We start from the raw sequence: 21162 nt of genomic DNA on the forward strand, positions 1-21162 counted from the left end.
TATATATATATATATTAAGCTCTACACCATCGAAATGTGGTAGTAGTTTTGAAACTGCAAGTCTTATTTTATTTCAGAAATATTGACTACTAATTTACAAGGTGGTTCACTTTTTGTGATTAGGACTTTAACCATCGATAGATCTCGTCAAAATAATGTCATTTTAAAGTATACACTTTTTCTTCCGAAGGCTTCTTTTTAGAGATATAAGCTCCCGAACAAAAATTTTTTTTTGGTTTTTAATTATTTTCTCTTAAACCATGAAAGTCATTTATTTTATATTTAGTATGAAGTATACGAATGAAAAGCTCTATCGATTTTACAAATTATTGTGAATATAGATCAATCATAGGCGTCCGTAAGGGGCTCTGATAACCCCTATTTTTTATATAATTTGTACGCCACTGAAAATTTTTCAAAATGAATAAATTTTTTTACATTGCGGTTTATTCTAGAGCAAAAAGGTCTCTAACTTTTTTATAAATGAAATGCTTGGTTTCTGAGAAAAATAGCTTCTTATGGATTCATTACATGTGAAATGGTTAAATTTTTCAGCCAAATACAGAATAAAATATTTAATATTGAGAAACAAACAGAAATAACAATTAACAATAGAAAACAAAGCAAAAAGTTTCACAACAAATGTTCGAAATGTTGTCCTCGAACCTCAATGCATTTCTCATATCACCTAATTAAGCATTGAACTGCTCTCCTAATCATATTGGGGTAGTTTTAAGAGTTTTACAATTATTTTCAATTCTTCTTCTTAACATTTCAAGAGTACATACTGGTGAACTATACACCCTTTCTTTAATAAATCCCCAAATGAAATAATCCATGGGATTTGGTCTGGAGATTGTGGCGGCCAAGCAATGGGGCCGGTACCAGGTTCTGCATGATTCATTTTCAAAATACTCTCAATGCAACGACGTGGATAGTGCTCTCCAAACCTCTGTCAAATGAAGACCATAATGATCCAGAGCGCCATCAATCTGAATCCACATATTATTTCTCCTTAAAAGTAATGGTAATTCGTCGAGTAAAGTATTTAAATCTTGTTCTTTCTTTGAAAAACTTAACCATTGCACATGTAATGAATCCATAAGAAGCCATTTTTCTCAAAAACCAAGCATTTTATTTAAAAATAGTAAGAGACTTTTTTGCTCTAGAATAAACCGCAATGTAAAAAAATATATTTAGTTTGAAAAATTTCCAGTGGCGTACAAAATATATTAAAAATAGGGGTTATCGCAGCCCCTTACGGACGCCTATGATTGATCTACTTTCACAATAATTTATAAAATCGATAGAGTTTTTCATTCGTACACTTCATACTAAATATAAAACAAATGGCTCTCATGGTTTAAGAAAAAATAAATGAACATCAAAAAAAATCTTTTTTTCAAGAACTTATATCTCTAAAAGGAAGCCTTTGGAAGTGTATACTTCAAAATGACATTATTTTGACGAGATCTATCGATGGTTAAAGTCCTAATCATAAAAAGTGAATCGCTCTGTATAGATAAAGTGTAGTCCTTCCTGGCTTTGATTTTTGAAGAACAAGATATTAAACTTTAAATGATCAGTAATGCGCTACAATTTGTTATCCGAATAATTTACATTTACAAATCTTTCTGAATGAATTATTGCTCCTTTTCAGTTTACAAGATATCAAAAAATTAAATTCTAACAGTCACTTTATCAATCAAGTTGCAAACTTCAGTAGACATTTTTTAGTATAAGAATTTGGAATGTAATATTCACTGAGGGAAAACTACCAATACCAAACTACCAATACGAAATTTTTTTAAAGATAATCTGAGTATGATTCGAATAATTCTTATTTAATTTTACATTGTCATATACCAAGCCTATCAAAATTACGTTTTTATACCTTCAGTAGGTTTTACTTAAACAATAGAACACTTTCTTATGTTGGACAAGTATAGTTCTTCTGTCATTTATTCTACTAAATTGCTGAAGGTTATCTACAAAAATCTAAGCTTGTCCAACCTTACATTCAAATAACGTGTATATCATATCGCTAATACAATTATAATTATAACCAATACCAAGTAACAAAATGTTATATAAAAGATTAGAAGATTAGAAAATACAGATACAAATAAAATATGCAATAATATGTAGGAGTATATCGAATGCCATAGTCTTTTAGTGATAGCATTTATCACCTAGGTAGCAACTTTAAGATAATTTTTGCTTGCTAATTTCGCCCGATACGTTTATTTTAATAAACTATATCTAAGCATTTTCATCGATTTCTTCAATTACAATGAGTATCTAATGCATATATGTCTGTACCTCACAGCCAGACTATGTTAAATAAAAAATTTGGTATTTTGGTTGTTAAGGTATTGAATTTTGATAAAGTTTTATTAGATTTATCCTGTTTCAGTGTGTCTTTGAAGTTATGGAACATAGCCTATTATAAACTAGATTAAGTCCATTTGTCCACTAAGCGCAAATAATAATACTAAGGCCCAGTGCAATTATTTATCGCGCGATATTGACACCATGGGATTGGCAGCAAATGGTTTGACTGCCTCACAAACAAAAACTATTCACTTTTTACTCTATTTTAAAAATAGTGAAATTAAACAATGTTCTTCAGTGCCAGAAATCTAGGTACGCAAAAGATATCCAACAAGACTCCTAACTGCTGATACTGAGATACTGAGGGAAACAACTACTCTATGGGCTCCATCTAATATTGGATTACATTCCAATAACCAGTCAACGGCTAGTGATAAATAATTATTCAAAATAAAAACTAAAAATGATATGTTCAAATATAATTAATACAAAAAAAAAACATACCTGAAATTTTGTAATAAAATCATATAAAGAAGTAGTTAGTAGTTAGTAGTTTTTATTATTTCATCACTTTCGACAAAGTCAGGTTGGATATGTTCTGCATACCTAGATTTCTGGTATCGAAGGCATATTAAGAAAAATGTATAAATATTGGCTTATAATGGGTGTTCCAAAATTCTCGCAAGATTTGTTTTTTTGAGCCATTTGTGCGGTAAAGTGTTGTCAACGAAAAAAAGAAAACAGCGTGACACCTGAAAGTTTANAAAAAAAACATACCTGAAATTTTGTAATAAAATCATATAAAGAAGTAGTTAGTAGTTAGTAGTTTTTATTATTTCATCACTTTCGACAAAGTCAGGTTGGATATGTTCTGCATACCTAGATTTCTGGTATCGAAGGCATATTAAGAAAAATGTATAAATATTGGCTTATAATGGGTGTTCCAAAATTCTCGCAAGATTTGTTTTTTTTGCGCCATTTGTGCGGTAAAGTGTTGTCAACGAAAAAAAGAAAACAGCGTGACACCTGAAAGTTTAGGGTTATTAAAAATGGAGTGCTACATGAAAGAACGACGCGTTTTTATTATTGAGCAATATTTTAAACAATAATGATGGTTTGGCAGCTACAACTCTTTCAAAATATCTAAGCAGTTCGTGAGAGTATTGCTGAGAGTCCAAGAATATCAATTCGGCACCGTGGTCAAGAATTGAACATTTCGAGAAGCTCTCTCTATAGCATATTCTCACGAAAGATTTGCATCTTCATGTTTACAAAGTTCAATTGACTCAAGAACTGAACCCTACAGGTAACGCAGAGCGGAGAAAGTTCGTTGAACAAGTGGATGTTAATTTTTCAATAGGTATCATCTTCAGTAATGCGGCTCATTTTCATCTGATGGCTTCGTTAATCGATAACATTGTCGCAGAAAATCTACGACTGATTGTTGAGAAACAAATGCATCCACAACGTATCACTGTTTGATGCGGATTTTGGGCTGGAGGCATAATCGGGTCATTCTTCGAAATTGCACAAGTGATTTCAATAAGACGGTTCTACATGCCTGAGAAACATTCAACGACTCATACCTGTTCGTGTAATTTCCGATTTTGGTGATCAAAATTGGTCGCTCAGATCTTTGAGATTTTTTGAAATATAAGGTTTGTGCCAACAAGCCCTCAACCATCCATGCCTTGAAGGAGGAAATTGAGCGCTGTATCAACGAAATTCAGCAGCATTTATGCAAAGCGTTCAAGGAAAATTGCAACAAAAGAGTGCATAAGTACCAGCAAAGCCGTGGAAGCTATTTAGGTACCCGATATGATATTAACCCTATAGGTACTGTATACTTCATGTATCAATAAAAATTTCGCAATTTTTAATTAAAAACCTGTGTTTTCTATCAAAATTACTTCTTGCGGGAATTTTATAACACCCTTTATTTGATATTTTCAGGGAGGTCCAAAAGTACCGGAATGGCAGGATGTCTGGGAATATTCAAGGGGTTGAGTAAAAGTAAAGCACGAGGGGCTTAGAATTTTTCTCTGGCTATCTGATGGTGACCTTGAATTTAATTTGGACCATGACCATCAGAGTCACGCCATATCAAGGTCACGAGAATTTTTTTATATGGGATCTCATAACTTTGACCCCGGAAATAGAGAGCGGAAAATTTTACGTTCGGATATGACCTTGAAATGATCATGAAGGTCAAGGTCAAGGTCAAATATCGAAAAGTTCCAAAGTGGCCCAACAGTACCGGAAAGGCAAAATAACCGCCAGAAAAAATTTTCTCCACAATAGTTCTAGGATTCTTGATGATCACTAAACGGGTGACCATGAATTTGACCCCGCCCTAACCTCAAATTCCTTATCCTCCGGTCATTTCAAGGTCAAGTTGATTATTCCGTTACCATCGAGGGCAATTATTAACTACCCAAGACCGTCTATTATCCTCAGTGACCACTGTTGATTTTCAATCACCGCCTTTTACCTTTGGTGACTGTTGCCTTTAGTGACCTCTAATAACTGACCGTGGACGTATGTTGTCATCGGCGATCACTATTGGCCAACAATGACCTTCCATTATCGTTGATGTTTAACCTTGATCTTGACCTTCATGGTCATTTTAAGTTCATATCCGAACGTAAAATTTTCCGCTCTTTCCATTTCCGAGGTCAAAATTATGGAGTCCCATTTAAAAAGAAAATCGTGACCTTGATATGACCTTGGAGGACACGGTGTAGGTCAAGCTCACCATCGGATAGCCAGGGAAAAATTCCACACTCCTAGTGCTTTGTGTTTACCCTACCCCTTGAATATTCCCAGATATCCTGCCATTCCCGTACTTTTGGATCATCCTGTATATATTTTTTCATGGAATACAAATATACAAAATTTCAACAGGAACTATTGCGTAATTTGACAGTAACAAAATTTATTAAACTTAAAGTTTAAATTACTTCTCCTGTAAAATATATTTCTTGGATTTAACATAGTTTGTACCTGCAGTATAGAATTATTTAGAACAAAAAGATGCCCTAGTTTATAATTTAAAACCTAGATGTTTTTGGAAATCTTTTTTCGGTATAAACATCAGGCTCGATATCAGAATACAAAGAGACAGTGTTTATAATTTATTAGGTTATTAAGTACCACTAATTATTTTTTAGGCACTTAAAATATTTGTGGCGGTTAAGCTTTTGATTAATAAATGTGGATACAAATTACGATTAAGACATATAATTGTACGCATGTCAAACCACGTTTAAATAGCTCAATTGAACTCAGGTTCAACATGAACTTATTGATAGATATTAATTGTCCAAATTGAAATTAATCTACTCTTGAGAAACTAGCACTTAATTAAATATGCATGACTAATTGATTACGATGCACTTTTGTTTAAAAATGCAAGGAGATAAAAATGAATAAATATTTATCTACACAACTAACTTATTTATTGTACAATTTTGATATGGACAGGAAAAAATAATGAAGGTGCATGATAATAAAAATAAAACATATGTGGGCACTTATTATCTTGAATCAATAATGCGTTATTTACTTGATAACTTCCTTACTTTAAACAAAAATGTTTTAGTGATAAAAAAGTTTAGATTATTAAGTATAAGTAGCCGTTTTTTCTTCAAGTTAAAAGAATAGGATTAAGTTGGCCATGACTAAAAACAAATGTACTCCTATAGAGATCCTAGTGCCATCTGGTGAGAAAAACAAATTCATATAGCCGGTATGATAAACAGAAACATAAACATTTTCTATTTCTGAGATAAGCATAACAAACTGTATATTTTTATAAAACAGGGGACTAACTAGTTCATTAATTAACTCCTTTTAACTAAGCCATAGCCATCTATTGAAAAAATATATAAAAATAACTTTGAACTGTAACTCGAAAATCGTTAAAGCTATTAAAAGAATAAGTATGTCACTGAATTATACACAAAAAAATTTGTGGAGTAATATGTTAACATTTCATATTACACAGTAGTCATTGAATATATTAAAACTTTAATATATTTTTTTTGCTACAACTGAAAGCACTAAATAAATATCGAATATATTTTGACAAGAAGATTTCTCAAAAAAGTGGTCAATGTTCCGCGATAATCACAATTTTCTATCTTCAGGTATGAAAATTGATACTCATGTACAGTGACACCAATTTTGTTTCACTTCAATTACAATCAGAACATAACTAACTATCAGAAATTGGAGTGGCAGAAAAGGAGACACATTATTATTCTGTAGGTTGCATTAGTTTTTGTTCTTTAGTGATTATATTTGATTTTTTTGACAGAATTTGTATCGCACCAATACTTACCCAGAATTATGCCGAGTATAACACCCAAAATGGTAATCAATAGTAGCAAATTGTCCAGAAGCAATTTCTTTGTTCCCGTCAACTCTTTGTTTTCACCAGGCTGTTCTGTGCATTCCACTTTCGCGTCATTGGTGTCTGACGACATTTGAGCAAATAAGTAATCTAAAATACATTAAAATTAAGATACACAAATTTTAGTAATGTATAGATGTGAATAGTGAATGTATTTTATATGTACAGGCTGGTCCATTTTCAGTGGGATTTCAGGGTATCTCAGAAACTACTAAAGATATGATAAATCTGACACCACGTTCTCGAGCTCGATTTTCATGACAAACTCGGCTGTCAAATCAGAAATTTGCTATCTTCATTTGTTTCTGAGTTACAGGGCGTTTCTCGTTATTGTGACACTTCTGAATATGTCTGTATCTCAGCTGTTAAATAAGGTAGAGTTAAAGTGAAAACTGCTCAAGACTAATTCTCTATATTTCTTATATTTCTTTCTGTATACCTACCATTTGATATACATAGTAAATAATAAAACATTTCATTCCTACTGGAATAAATACATCCCCGAGTGAAAATTACCATGTCGGACTAGCTTGGAAGTATAAATTATTTAATTATGCAAATATTACATCAGTAGATGTCGAACGGTCCTTCTCTTCAGATTAAGATTAAGAAAAAAGGGTAGAAACAAATCTGATGATGCGATCTATAACGGATCCCATGCAGATTGTGAAACCGATGGATATAGCAATTTACATGTGTCACAATAACATAAATCTTATAATCATTGTTCACTTTATTTTAAGTTGATGATCCGCACGCATTTGGTTCGCGACCAATTATGACAGCTATAATGATTAGGAACCACCGAATAACAAGTTTCAGCCATAATTTTTACATTAGCCATATTGGATCCGCAATATTTTATTCAGAAATTTTTGGATTCGGACGCCAGATCGTAATCAGCGACCCCAAAAACCTCCGGTATCTAAATTCAGGCAAAAATATTGAATAGAAGACTGTGTGACTTAAAGGGGTAAGTGGGACACTGGTCTGTAGATGGTTTCAAATCCTTTGAGGGATGTTATATCATATTTTTATGGTATGTAAAATACAAGGCTATGGTTTTTCACATTGTTATTTGATCTTAGGACTGGAACTAACTTCTCGCAGGGGTGGGTTGTATTTAATTTGCATATATTTGTTTCTAATGCTCAAAACATTATTTAAAAAGTTTTCTCAAAGTATTTACAAATTGTTGTTTTTCATTATAAAGGTTTACCTTATCCTCACTATTTCATCATGGTTTTTGAGCTGCAGATTCGTATTCAGCATCAAAAATCTTTGTACTCATATCTCTATACAAATTTTATTTTGTGCAGCTGATCGATTTCGCAAACAATCAAAAGATTTTTTTGGAAATAATTTATTCATTCTTTAACCAGGTACACACGAATACGAATAAATGTGTACAAACGAATACGACAAATATCATGCAAATATACAAATGTAGATTTTTTATCCATGGTTTTTTACCATGTTAATAATAATAAAATAATAAAATCTAATTAATGGAGGGCAGAGTAATATACTATTTTTTAAATTCGTAGTAATCTGCCGAAAGAAATTCTTATTAATTAAATCAAAATTATTTCATGTGTGTCAAAAGTATTAATCCATAAAATTAAAATTTTCTGGTATACACAAACAATACTACCTAAGTTTCGTGTAATATTTGTATTTAAACTTATTTGGGAAGTTCTTTTGATAATAAACAGAGTCCATAATAAACGTATGCGCAATTCTAAAAATAAATATAATGTTTTGTCTTTATGTCTAAAAATATGTTATTATTTTGGATCAAAACAAAAAAAAATAAGAAGCAAAGTTATTTGTACATTTCATACATATACGTATATTATTACTTTAAAGAAAACTATTGACAATTTACTACCATTTAACAACTATATGTAGTCTAAATAAAATACATACTTACTTAAAAATAATGTAATATAAATGCCACAAATTTCATTCTACCACATACGATAAAATGGTTCTTCATAAAATAAAGTTTGACCGTCTTAATATAAACTACAATAATTCACAGTACCTCGAACTCGAGTTAATGGTTATTTTGGTCTTTAACTATGTATACCACACCTGTTACTGTTTACAGAACATTAGTAGATACTCTAATAGGTACTTGAGTTAAACTGATTCCAAATACTTTGTATCGGGTTAAAAATATATCTAAATGCAACTTTGCAACAAGGGAGCGCAAAGCGCATAATTATGAATGAATTTCGAAATTGGTTTTCAGTTACTAATGAAATACTGGGTATATTTTCTACTCATTTCTAAAAAAATTCAATCGAGTGATTCTGAAAACCAATTTGGTTATACTTTCACCGCCTTAAAGCAAGTACCAACTATTCTGTAACACATGTTTTTAATTTCATGTAAATGATTTTACCAAAAGTACACCGAGTTTTTCTATATTTTACAAAATTTGTCAAAATTCTGTCTGGCATTTTTATTAAGTGAAATACCAGTATGTTTTTATATACTTGCCTAGAACATTTTCGCATAATTACAATAATGTATAGTCTTTCCGAAGTCAGTTGAACATGTGAAAAAACGCCTGGAGTTTCAGAGGCGTCCCTAAAAAAGTTTTCTGATAAAGGTAAAAAATTATCATAATTTGTATATAATGTGCAGACAATTTCTATTATATGTTCATTTGTCCAACAACATATTTTAATTATTTATGTCCTCAAACTATTTTATTATATTGATGGTAAATTTTATATTGTTTTGTTTCAAAAGGTCTCCAAAATACCATGCTGTAATAATATTATTTCTCCCTTTCGCAATTGTACTATCAGTGATTAATAGAAGGTGCCTATAATAAATTAAAATTACCTGAATCACACCAAATTCCGCATTGCTGCACTGCACTGCTGGGCAATTTGTCGACCACTTGTCAACAGCTGAAATTTATTGCCCAGAGGCCCAATGCAACTATATTTGAATTTCGTTTGCCCGCACTCGCATTCTTTAACTGGGCGTATACTTTTCTGCCACCTCCACGTTTAGTTCGACAAGACATGTATATGGGTATGGCTAAATAAATATGGGAACAAGTTTTTCAAATGCCGAGTTGCTGCGTCAGCGACCGAACCTGGTACATACTCTGTCATCCTCTTGGTTCTTCAATTGAAATCGGAAAGACTATACCTAACTCTAACATGCATTCTCCACGCATACGTGGATGAAAAGTTCGTAATCGTTGGCAAATATTTAAATCAACACAAACTCCAGCTTCACACGAGTTTTTCTTGTTCGAATATTCGGTATTCGAACAATTTATACACGTATGTGAATGAAAAGTTCGTGTTCATTGGCAAATGTTTGAAACGTTTCCTACTTACATCAAAGAACTCCAATCATTTTTCAGTTTTGGTTACAAATATTCGGTTTCTGTTATCTGCTTTAAATTGTATGAAGTAGTAAATTATTTTCATGGACTAGTTTGTATTTTTTTTCACTTATGTGATATATACGAGAATAAATAGTATCGTAATAATGGCTGCCTTCAACATTTGTATTGTATTTGTAATTTTTTAAATCACATTTCTCTAATACGGACTTACGATATTTGTGAATAATTTAATGAAAGAGTTAAAAGATATACTTCTAAGGGGTATAGAAGAGTACCCCTAAATTATTAAAATTCCAATCAAATAAACGTTTATTAAAAATATCCAAAAAAGTTTATACAGGGTGTTTGAAAGACCTCCCGTAAATAGAGGGGGTGATAGTACAACAAAAAATAAGAATAAGCTATATATCGACTCATGTCTCCATTTTCACTCATTTTGAATTTTATCGAAGACACAGCTGGCGAATGGTCAAGGGTTTCTGCAGATTGAAAAGAATGCGTAGCTTGCTATACGCGCCTTACGATTTCGACTCATTTCAATTAGCTGGTTTTATATCACGATAGTCATTTTACATTTGGATTGCTAGTGCTGTAGATAAGAGAAATCACCTCTTTTCATGAGGCGTAACTTCTAGGTCTATAACTTTTGAAATATTCATACATTCTTTATTAAATAAAGCGAGGCATTTATAAAATAACAGTACTTTTGTATAATTTTCTTAGAATTAGGACAACAGGAACTACAGTTGTTAAAACGAATTTCAATTGAATAGTAAATCTAGATCTGAACGGGATTGGCGAAGAAAAGTAATAACAAATAAATTTCATAAAAAGTATATAAACATAGTCTAACATTCTACGTTACTGGTTCCAATAAATTAAAAAGAAAGATAATAGAAAACTTTGTTGAACGTTAGTTTTTGAAGTGTCTGCCAGTAGATTGCAAACATAATCGTACTTTTTTTTTAACTAACCTACAACACAGGTCAACAAGAGTCAAGAAGCAGATAAACTAATATGCATTCCCTAAGGATTTTCGCGCGCTGAATCCGAATCTGGTCGCAGAATTGCTCTATCACGTCAGGTTTTTGAGATATCCTAACTTAAAAGTGCAAAAAACACTGTTTTTCGTCATATTTGAGGTTATATAGTAATGTCATCTATTCTTTTTTTTAGTACATATAATTTAAAAGTACAAGGCTCCCTCTTTCGAATGCCGTTGAGTTTGCTCAAATATCTTTTTTTTTTTCGTTGAGATGTCACACGTTGAAATTTGAAGTTTCTGAATTGCAATCGACTGCTTGATGTCTAAGGGATCCTTAGCAGATTTTCGCATATTAAGAAACTGAAAAATTTTAACATGTGATATCTCAACGGAAAAAAAAAACATTTGAGCAAACTCAATGGCATTCGAAGGAGGGAGCTTTGTACTTTTAGATTCAATGTATTAGTTTTTTTAAAAAGAATAAATGGCATTACTACATAACCTCAAATATGACGAAAAACAATGTTTTTTGCACTTTTAGGTTAAGATATTTCAAAAACCTGACGTGATACGGCAATTCTGCAGCCAGATTCGGATTCAGCGCACCTAAATCCTTCGGAAATATATATTCAAATTTCTGCTTCCAAAAAACAGTTAAATTTTGTGGGTCTGTGGCAATTTTTGGTGTTTTTTTGGTGTCTGATTATTATTATTTCTAAAGTTTTGTTATTTATGACTTGACATTTACAAGAGTAAACATATTTTTTATGATTAATTTATATTTTTTTGTTATTATTTTTGTTTGTCAACCTTGTTAAGATTTTTCTATGCATTAACTATTAAATAATATTAATGAAAAAAACTGCACTAGCTGTCGCGAAACAAATCAACAGCTTAATGTAGTTTACCCAAAAATTCATGAAAATACGAAATTTGGCGCAAAGGCGTTTTTCGGAAACGCGTCTTCTTAACTAAACAGCTTTTAATCAGAAGAACCAGTAACATATAAAGAAAGTCATTTTAAGCAAAATATTCATAATAATCATACTCGTCAAACCTTTTCATATTTAAGATACAGAATGTTGAAGTTTCTAAGAAAATCGTTCGTTTTTTTACTTTCAGCTTGAGGGTTGCCCCGCTCACTATGGACGAATAGTTCGAGAATGGTCTTGATATAACTTATCCGAATTATTATATCGGACGTGGTGGACCCATAAGAGTAAATAAATAAGAGGCTTTTATTGGATAGGGCGGACGGAGGATGCATTCACTGAGGCCATCTCACGTTGGTGCAGCATATTAATTGTAATAATTCACCTCGGAATCCTCGGATAGTATCCAACATTCAGTAAAACAATTTATTAATGTAACATTACAGAATTTTCATAGTACGAGCTGCCGAACATCAATTTAGGATGATTTTTCACCTCCACCTTTTAAAAAACCGAAATGCATATGTTTAAAATTGTTATTTGCTATAAAGTGCTATAAGTGTAGTATATTACATCGTACTGATGAAAACCAATTACTTAGAAACAAATGTATTTAACAATAATTTTTGTCAAGTCACTATGCAATGCATTTTACATAAAGGCAGGTAAATAATTCTGTCAAATTCTTTAAAATCTGCAGTTTTTAATGGTTTCCTTAAAAAATAATAATTACAAGTCTCCCTGTACATTTTTTTTATACTTAAATATTTTCGAATTTATAACAAAATGAATTTATATATTTGTCACACATTTAAGTATCACTGCTTTAACTTTTTCATTTAACCAAGTGATAATTAAAGTGTTTCCATAAGTAATGAGTCATGGAACAGCTGTTAATGGTTCACGTTAATTTCAATGATTAACTTAAACTATTAATAGATGTTTTGTGATCTATTACTTATGAAACACTTTTTATTCTTTGTGTATTTTGTTACATTTAAATTTACCGCCACTATGGTGCAGCGACATCTATTAGATAGTAAAATTAATGGTTACTCTAATTGTGTTTTCCAATGCAGTTTCCTTTTAATTATTTTATGATCTGTGGTTTCCGAGTGTGTCGTTTGCTGCACCAGCTACAGATGGCGGTTCTCTGCCGATGCTGTCGACAGAATACACAGAATAAAACCCTCTTATTTAGTTATTCATATGGGTGACCGGACCATTTTATTCATCTCCAGTTAACAGCAGAGAATAATTAATTGGGAGAATAGAAACTGCTTGTAATGAAACTTGTATGAACTAAAATAAGCAGAAAAGTCTCAATAAACATGGGTCCGCAAAGTAACGGCTGCGGAGATATGGAATGTTTTATGTTTTTTAGCCCATTTTTTATTTTGCAAAAACGTTGTGTATTTTCTTATAATAGTTAGTTGATGTTTAGTGAAATAAACAGTACGTATTTGACAGTTGTTCTCAGTGCACAAGTTTTCTTTCGCTATGGCTGGTTACTCTAACGCAGAATTAACAGACATGCATTTCATGTATGGTCGTGCTAATGGGAACGCCACCGAAGCGCGACGTCTTTATGTTGACGCTTATCCAAATCGCCAGATTCCTTCACAACGCATGTTTGGAAGAATTCACCAAAGATTGCGTGATACCGGTTCCTTGAGCAAACAGTGCCATTTATCCGGAAGACCAAGGTCGGTATCCACTCCTAGAGCAGAAGAAGAAATTCTAGCACTGGTAGAGCAGAATCCAGGTACGAGTGTGCGGAGAATATCAGCCGAGGTAGGAATTAGTGGTCCTCTTGTTTGGAGAATCCTTCACGAGCAACTGCTTTATCCATACCATGTGCAACGAGTACAGGCCTTAAATCCAATAAATGATCATCAAGCACGTTTGGTTTTTTGCCGCTGGTTTCTACGTCATGATGCTGAAGACCCTCGTTTTCTTGCAAACATTCTTTTTACTGATGAGGCCGGGTTCACAAGAAATGGAGTGTTTAATTTTCACAATACGCATATTTGGGCCGACGAAAATCCTCATGCTCTAATAGAATCTGGACATCAGGCACGTTTTTCATTAAACATTTGGATGGGTATTGTAGGTGACAGGTTTCTAGGTCCTGTTGTTTTACCAAACCGATTAACAGGCGCTGCTTACCTCAACTTTCTGCAGAACACACTGTATGAGTTTTTGGAAGACATTCCTTTGAATCAGAGGCAACAAATGTGGTTCCAGCATGATGGTGCTCCAGCTCATTTTTCCATGGCCGTTAGAGAGCATTTACACCAAACTTTTCCACATAGATGGGTAGGAAGGGCCGGACCTGTTTTATGGCCTCCAAGATCGCCTGATCTGAACCCTCTAGATTTCTTTGTTTGGGGATATTTGAAGACATTAGTGTATGGTACTCCTGTAAATAGCCTGGAAGAGCTGCAGCTACGGATTAATCAAAAGTGTCAAGAAATCCAAACCAAGGAGGGTGTTTTCGAAAGAGTTCGAATATCGTTGAGACGAAGATGTCGTGCCTGCTTGGAAATGGACGGAGGGCACTTTGAACATCTTCTGTAACTTTGTTTTTTGTTTGTTAAAAGCTTCCTTTGTCGGTTTATTCCTAATAAAATAAAATGTTTGAAAAACGAATAGTGGTCCATATCTCCGCAACCGTTACTTTGCGGACCCATGTTTATTAAGACTTTTCTGCTTATTTTGGTTCATACTACTACCTTCTGAAATATTTTACACTCTTTTTTAACACCCTGTATATCGACGCCGAGTTTGTATTCAAGAAAATGGGTTTCACTTTTGAACGCCAGTAATTTGATTTATGTTTTGTCCAGTTAAAATGTTTCATTTACAAATTTTATTTTTTTGTGTTACTTTAAGTTCTTGATAATAAATCAAATCGGTCGATAGCCGCACTGTTTACGGCGTCAGTACTTCAATCGTGTGAAAATTCTGCCCGGGTTCGATTTCCGCGGCCGGTAGACGTAGATTAGCTATGCTTGTACGGAGGATTGGCCCCCTCTGTGCAGCTTTGGTAGGATGGAAGAATGTTGGCTTGGGTCAATGTGAGAGATTGACACCGGTTGGCATTTGACCACCCCCCTAATTAATGAGGTTATCCAGGTTTCCCTCATTCCTGCACTGAATGGTGGTTAGGGCCTACCANAATCAAATAAGTTATGGACAATCACAACAGAGCGTGTATTTAAACTTAAACAGTAAATTTTTCGAAAAAAGTAATATAAAAATAATGCGAAGCGTGCTGTCTGCTTCTTCGACCTTAAAGCTCGAGCCCATAATAAAATCACAAGAACGCACGTCGTAAACAATATTACTTTGACATTCCTTTCGAGGAATACCGCCAAGAGCCGCGCTCGTAATTCTACGCGTTCTTCGACCGATAATTCTCGTAAAACTCGGGATTTGAACGGACGCAGGATAAAACGATTTATGCAACGTGTTCTCGCGGCCTTAAGACTTTCATTACTGAATTTTTTCGAATCAACACAAAGCATTAATGTCTTTTAATCCTGCGAGTGAGGCGGCCACTCCCTCTGTACGTTCTCTTTTAGCATTCTACAGGTTCGACGGGCGGTGGTTAGTGCGGCGGTACGGGGCGGGATTTTACACATTCGTCCATAATTATGGAAACATGATAGGAATGATAACATTGGTTGTATAAGTGCTCCGTTTGCGCTTTTTAGAAGAGTATGTTTGTCAATATTAATACTCTGTAATGCGCTTGGAGAGAATACATTGTTACTTACTACATCTTCTTCAGATGTAAAGCACTAGCTTCATCAGAGGGCACACATCAGTGCGATTGACCACTCTTTCTATCTGGAATATAGTTCCACGGAAAGAATCGGATATCTGGGAAACTTTTTCCGTGTGCTAGCCCGAAAAAGCTCATCTTATTATTATTATTATTATTAATAATTATAAATGAATAAGAATGACATAATTGTAGTGCATAGGTTAGACCTTTGTTGTCTATTGCAGCAGATACAATAAAGCTAACAAATTTTACTGGAAAACCGTGCAACTTAGAAAAATTATAAGATAATGTTTCTTTTTAAAATATCTGAGGGTTCTAAAATTGGTGAAATATTGCCATTAAGACATTGGCGTGTCATTATTATTTTACGAAAATAGTAAAATGTTTCCAGTAAGTACGCCACTGGTAAATCTATCAACTTTTCTACTATCAACGTTCTTTCTACGTTTATAGAAAATAATTGAACAAATATTTCCTTCACGCCAAAAATTATTCTTTCTTTCCTAATTAAAATAAGTGATTTTTTAGAAATTTCAAGTTTGATGAGTATGTCCATAGAGAATATTTTATTTAAAATGACCTTTCCTGTGGATTGCTGTAGCCCTGCTCATTAAATTGGAAACACCCTGTATATATTATAAATGGCCATGAGTTGTGTAAAAATATCCAAAGTATACCTATAACCAATTAAAATTGGTGCCAATGAGTGGTTTAAAAATATTACTGAAAAAACAAGATGAAAATAGTAATAATCTTCACACCTTTTGGAGAACACTTTTATCATTACCTTAAATTTTGGTACCTATATTTAAAAAATATAATATTTCAGGAATGATTCACAATCAGATCAAGAATATTAGGATTAAAGTTAAAAATAAGAACTAACAACTGATAAATAATTTGCTGGAAATAAAATAGATTTGTATTTTTCAAAATATTTATAAAGTATGTTTTAAAACAGCTTTCATGAGGAATTAAATACAGGGTGAGTTTTTTTCGCTGTTTAGTGTAGGGATCTGGGAAAGTAGCAGAGATATAAAAAAGCTTAAATGAGGAAAAATATGCAGTTTTACGATCCTTATTAAATGTTACTTTTAATATTTGAAAAAACGTCATGGCTGGCTAGATATTTGGAGAAATCCGAATTCGGCCAACTCTTTCAGATGCATGTAGCTACGTTGCTACTTATTTTACAAAAAAAATTATATTACAAATTTTCAGGTTTTTGCAGTGTTAATGCAGTGGACAGTGTGATCAAATTGTTCGTGTGCACGTTCGTTTTCAAGTTATAACATAAACTTCAAGTTTTTAAATGTAAATCATAGTTAAAAACGACTGCAGTTATCCCATTTTTCAAATTAACCATACCAAATATTATATCGTTGGAAAGCATAAAAAAGACATTTTTTTCTAGCTAACTATGGTTTACATTTAAAAAACTATGTTGTAACTTGAAAACGAAAGTGCACACGAACAATTTGACCACATTGTCTTATTAACACTGCAAAAACCTGAAACTTTGTAATTTAATTTTTTTGTAAAATAAATAGCAACGGAGCTACACGCATCTGAAGGAATTGACCGAATTCGAATTTTTCCAAATATCTGGTCAACTATGACGTTTTTCCAAAAAATAGAAGTAACAGTTAATAAAGATCATAAAACTACATATCTTTCCTCATTTAAACTTTTTTGTATCTCTGCTACTTTCCTAGATCCCTACACTAAATATCGAAAAAAACTCACCCTGTATATTTCTAGATAATATTAATAACACTGAACCGGCAATTAAATTTACTTTGTAAATAGAATAGATTTATATTTAAAGAAATGGCAATTATTTAGAAATAAGTGTTTATAGAAAACCAACTCACTCTAAATGATATCTAAATTTTAATTCAAATCATCATACTAATATAAAGAAAGGTGTAGTTAAATGTTTGTATGATAGTGCTAAATTGATTTCCTCAAAAGATGAAATTTTTAATAATGAATTAAAATTCATAAAAAAACGTAGGTATGTTAATATAGTCAATACCCTGAGAATTTTGTTGAATCTGTTTTTAGAAACCAAGTCGTTTTGTTAGACAACAAAGAGAAATTACATCCACAATAAAAATACCATATAATTCCTGTAATATCAGAAAAATTGAGGAGAATAGGTACCAAACAAATTTATTCGCTTAACATATTATGTGAAAATGAATCATATTGACCCTAAAAATATGACCGAAAATAATATTTATCGACCCTTGGGCCGCTACAGTATATTGTGTCACAAGGACAGATAATGAGCATTAGTAGCCCACGGATATTAGCTTATAGCTAAGGGCTGCTAATGCGTTGTCTGCATGTATGACACGCTACTGTTTTTTGCCTAGCGTTAAACAAAACCAAAAAAAAAGGAAAAATATAAGAAAAATCTTGATATTTAATGAAAAATTATATAAAACGTCAAAGTACGCAAATGACAAGCGAAAGTGTCCAGATTGTGAAAACTACAAAATCATATTGTTATAAGTTTTTTTCGGCTAGCATATGTGAAAATGAATCATATTGACCGTAAAAATACGACCGAAAATAATATTTATCGACCCTTGGGCCGCTAAACTTATAAAAACACAAGTTCGTAATTTTTCACAATCTGGACACCGTTGCTTATCATTTGCGTACTTTGACGTTTTATATAATTTTTTATTAAATGTCAATTTAAACCAAAATTATTTTTTTGGTTTTGCAGAAAACGCATTAGTAGCCCTTAGCTTAACTATCAGTTAATATCCGCGGGCTACTAATGCTCATTTACTGCCCTTGACAATATACTATAACATTAGAACAGTTTTTCAGATAACTAATATTTTACGGTCTTTTATTGTCAAAGACGCGCCCAAATGCAATAAACATTATGTTGGAGAGATTTCTCGACCTGTGAATATTAGAATAAATAAACAAGAAATTACATAAAAAACGAGACTGAGAAATCTAGAATAACGGCCATATATTCAATAGGGTCGGACTAAAATTTTGGAAAAAGAAAACATAATACCGTTAAAAGAAAATTAAAAGAGATTGCAACTATCCATTTGTTGAATGGTGAAAGATATAGTAATAACCATCATATGATATCTCTAGCTGCAGAAACAGATAAAAACAGAGATTTTCTAAACATTTACAACTTTTAATACGCGATATAGTTGTGTTTTTGTATTTTTTATTTGTTTGCTTTTTTCAGCGTTTTTTTTTTGGTTAGGCAAAACTATTTTTGTAAAAATAACACATCAATGATCGCGCAAGGTTTTCTTTCACTAATTTTAATTTTTTTCGCAGGTGGTAAAATACCCCAAAAATAAAGAAAAAAAAGTTTTCGTGAATTCAGAGGTCCACTTTCTGAAAATATATACTACATATGTAAACCTATACAACTTCATTTTATTATTAAGTATAATATATTTTGCGTTATTTGTGAAAATTAATTGACAACTAATTTTTACCAAAATACTTAATATTATACCAAATCTTTAAACAGTCTTAAGTCTATCGAATTCTATTCAAATTTTTCAAATATCTTAGTCTAGAAAATGGATTAGATATCATCCGAAAAAAATTTTTAATTCATATTTAACATTTTTTAGTAATAATTACGATTTCAAAAATATTTAACATTTAAAAATAGGCTAAAAGAACAAGTTAAGTGTTATTTGAAGGTGATTATTTTACTTGTATAATAAACAGATGAGAGGTTAAATAAAAAAAATTAAAATATATTTTTAAAAATTTGCACAAAAATCATTTCTTCTGTTTTGAAAATAAAGAAATTTATTATAAGTTATATTCTTACAGTGAGTGAATTTAAAAATATTCCCACTAACGCCCATATTTTCTACTTTAACTAAGAACCATTCAAAAACTGCAGGTATGGAAAAGTGAGGTGAGAAAACTGGATTAGGTCTAACACTTAGCTGTTTAAAAACTTATCCAATTACCGGAAAATCGTGCTGAGTTTTCTTCCATTCCACGTGCGGTGCTGTCAATAAACTAGTATCTCTTCTGTGAGCCGTTTTTGATATTAATGTTTAACTTTTTAATAAGCGTATATTGTTCCCTAATTTCGACTTTTGAATTATTCAGCCAGGATAATGTTGCTATCCCGCACGATTCCGCTGCAAGTTACGTTGACGGGAACAGCTCTGGTAGCACTGAATCTAACCAGAAGCGAGTATCGATTAAACTGAAGGGTACAGCTCTGTTACGTGCACCATGAACTTTGCGAATGTACCAGGTCTAGCATATTTGCTCTTATTCCATTTAAAACAAAATGTACCACTAATTATTTATGAAAGTGTCAATTATAAGCTTAGGATGTCCGAGTCAAAAAGTGGAAGAAATAGTTTGTTATTTACAAGGAAAAAAACACATGGTCCCAGTAACAGACATTTTGCCGTTTTATATATGAAAACAGATATTCGGCAGCAGGAATCTACTCTACCATCTCCTATATCCATTAACAAAATAATAAAATGTGGCAAAATAGCTATTTAAGCAACAAGTTCAAAAGTGATATTTTTGTAGACTTCTAGAACAAGATTCCGACGTCAATAATAGGCGAGTGCCAGAGCAAGCCTAGTAAAAACATTTTCCGGTTGGGTTTGGTACTCTAGCTTTTCAGCAACCGTCTCGAAATGAAAGCAGTTATATGCTTTACACAGGGTAGAGCATAAAGATGAGTGGATTTGAAGAATTTATTAAAAATAAGTCTTCTCTGTCCTGTGTTACACAACTGATGATTTTTCTTCTTTATTATTCAAGTAACACTTATGCTTCTTTAACCTAGTATTGACGTATGTTTCCATTTGTGCAATATATACTCTTCGTTATATAAGTACTTACACGAAATGCTGTATACATCGAGGCCTTAAAGTAAATCATTCCTGTAGCTACAGCTCTTCCTTAAATATTAAATTAAATATTGTGTTTTCTTAAGATGCGAACTATCTTGTCAGTGTATCTTAGTATAAGAGTATGTGTCAGAAACATTGTTGCCAGATACCTACTCCTCTTTTATCGAATCCTCAGGTGTTTTTCTGATAGCTTGCTCCATATTCCTGTATCTGTTTCCTGAAAGAGCAGATAGTAAGTGCTGTAATTCCTCGTCTAAATATTCTGGCTCACAGATAGCCCCTGATCGATGTACAATGAATTGACAATTATTTGTTTCTGGACTGGGTGGTGATAAGACTCAGATATATAGGGTGTCTCATAATTAGCTGCCAACCCTGAACAGGCCGATTATATGATCAAAACTCAGTAAAAAGTTCATATGAACAT

At 32.4% G+C, this 21162-nt stretch overlaps 1 protein-coding gene across 3 annotated transcripts in view; it reads right to left on the reverse strand.

Annotated features, from left to right (window-relative positions):
- Positions 1-20043, reverse strand: part of LOC108914047 (excitatory amino acid transporter) — a 39638-nt gene extending 19595 nt beyond the window's left edge. For 2 of the 3 annotated variants that reach the window (XM_018719742.1, XM_018719744.1), the window contains exons 1-2: positions 19821-20043; positions 6677-6838 (exon numbers count right to left, since the gene is read on the reverse strand). In XM_018719742.1, the coding sequence (XP_018575258.1) occupies positions 6677-6838; positions 19821-19848 (190 nt within the window). In that variant the 5' untranslated portion in view covers positions 19849-20043. Of the gene's footprint in view, positions 1-6676; positions 6839-8681; positions 8841-19820 lie in introns of those variants that run through there. The other variant, XM_018719743.1, reaches the window with a different exon arrangement.
- Positions 20044-21162: the final 1119 nt, after the last annotated feature.

Source organism: Anoplophora glabripennis, unplaced genomic scaffold (assembly GCF_000390285.2).
Source record: "Anoplophora glabripennis isolate ALB-LARVAE unplaced genomic scaffold, Agla_2.0 scaffold1107, whole genome shotgun sequence".
Taxonomy (NCBI): Eukaryota; Metazoa; Arthropoda; class Insecta; order Coleoptera; family Cerambycidae; genus Anoplophora; species Anoplophora glabripennis.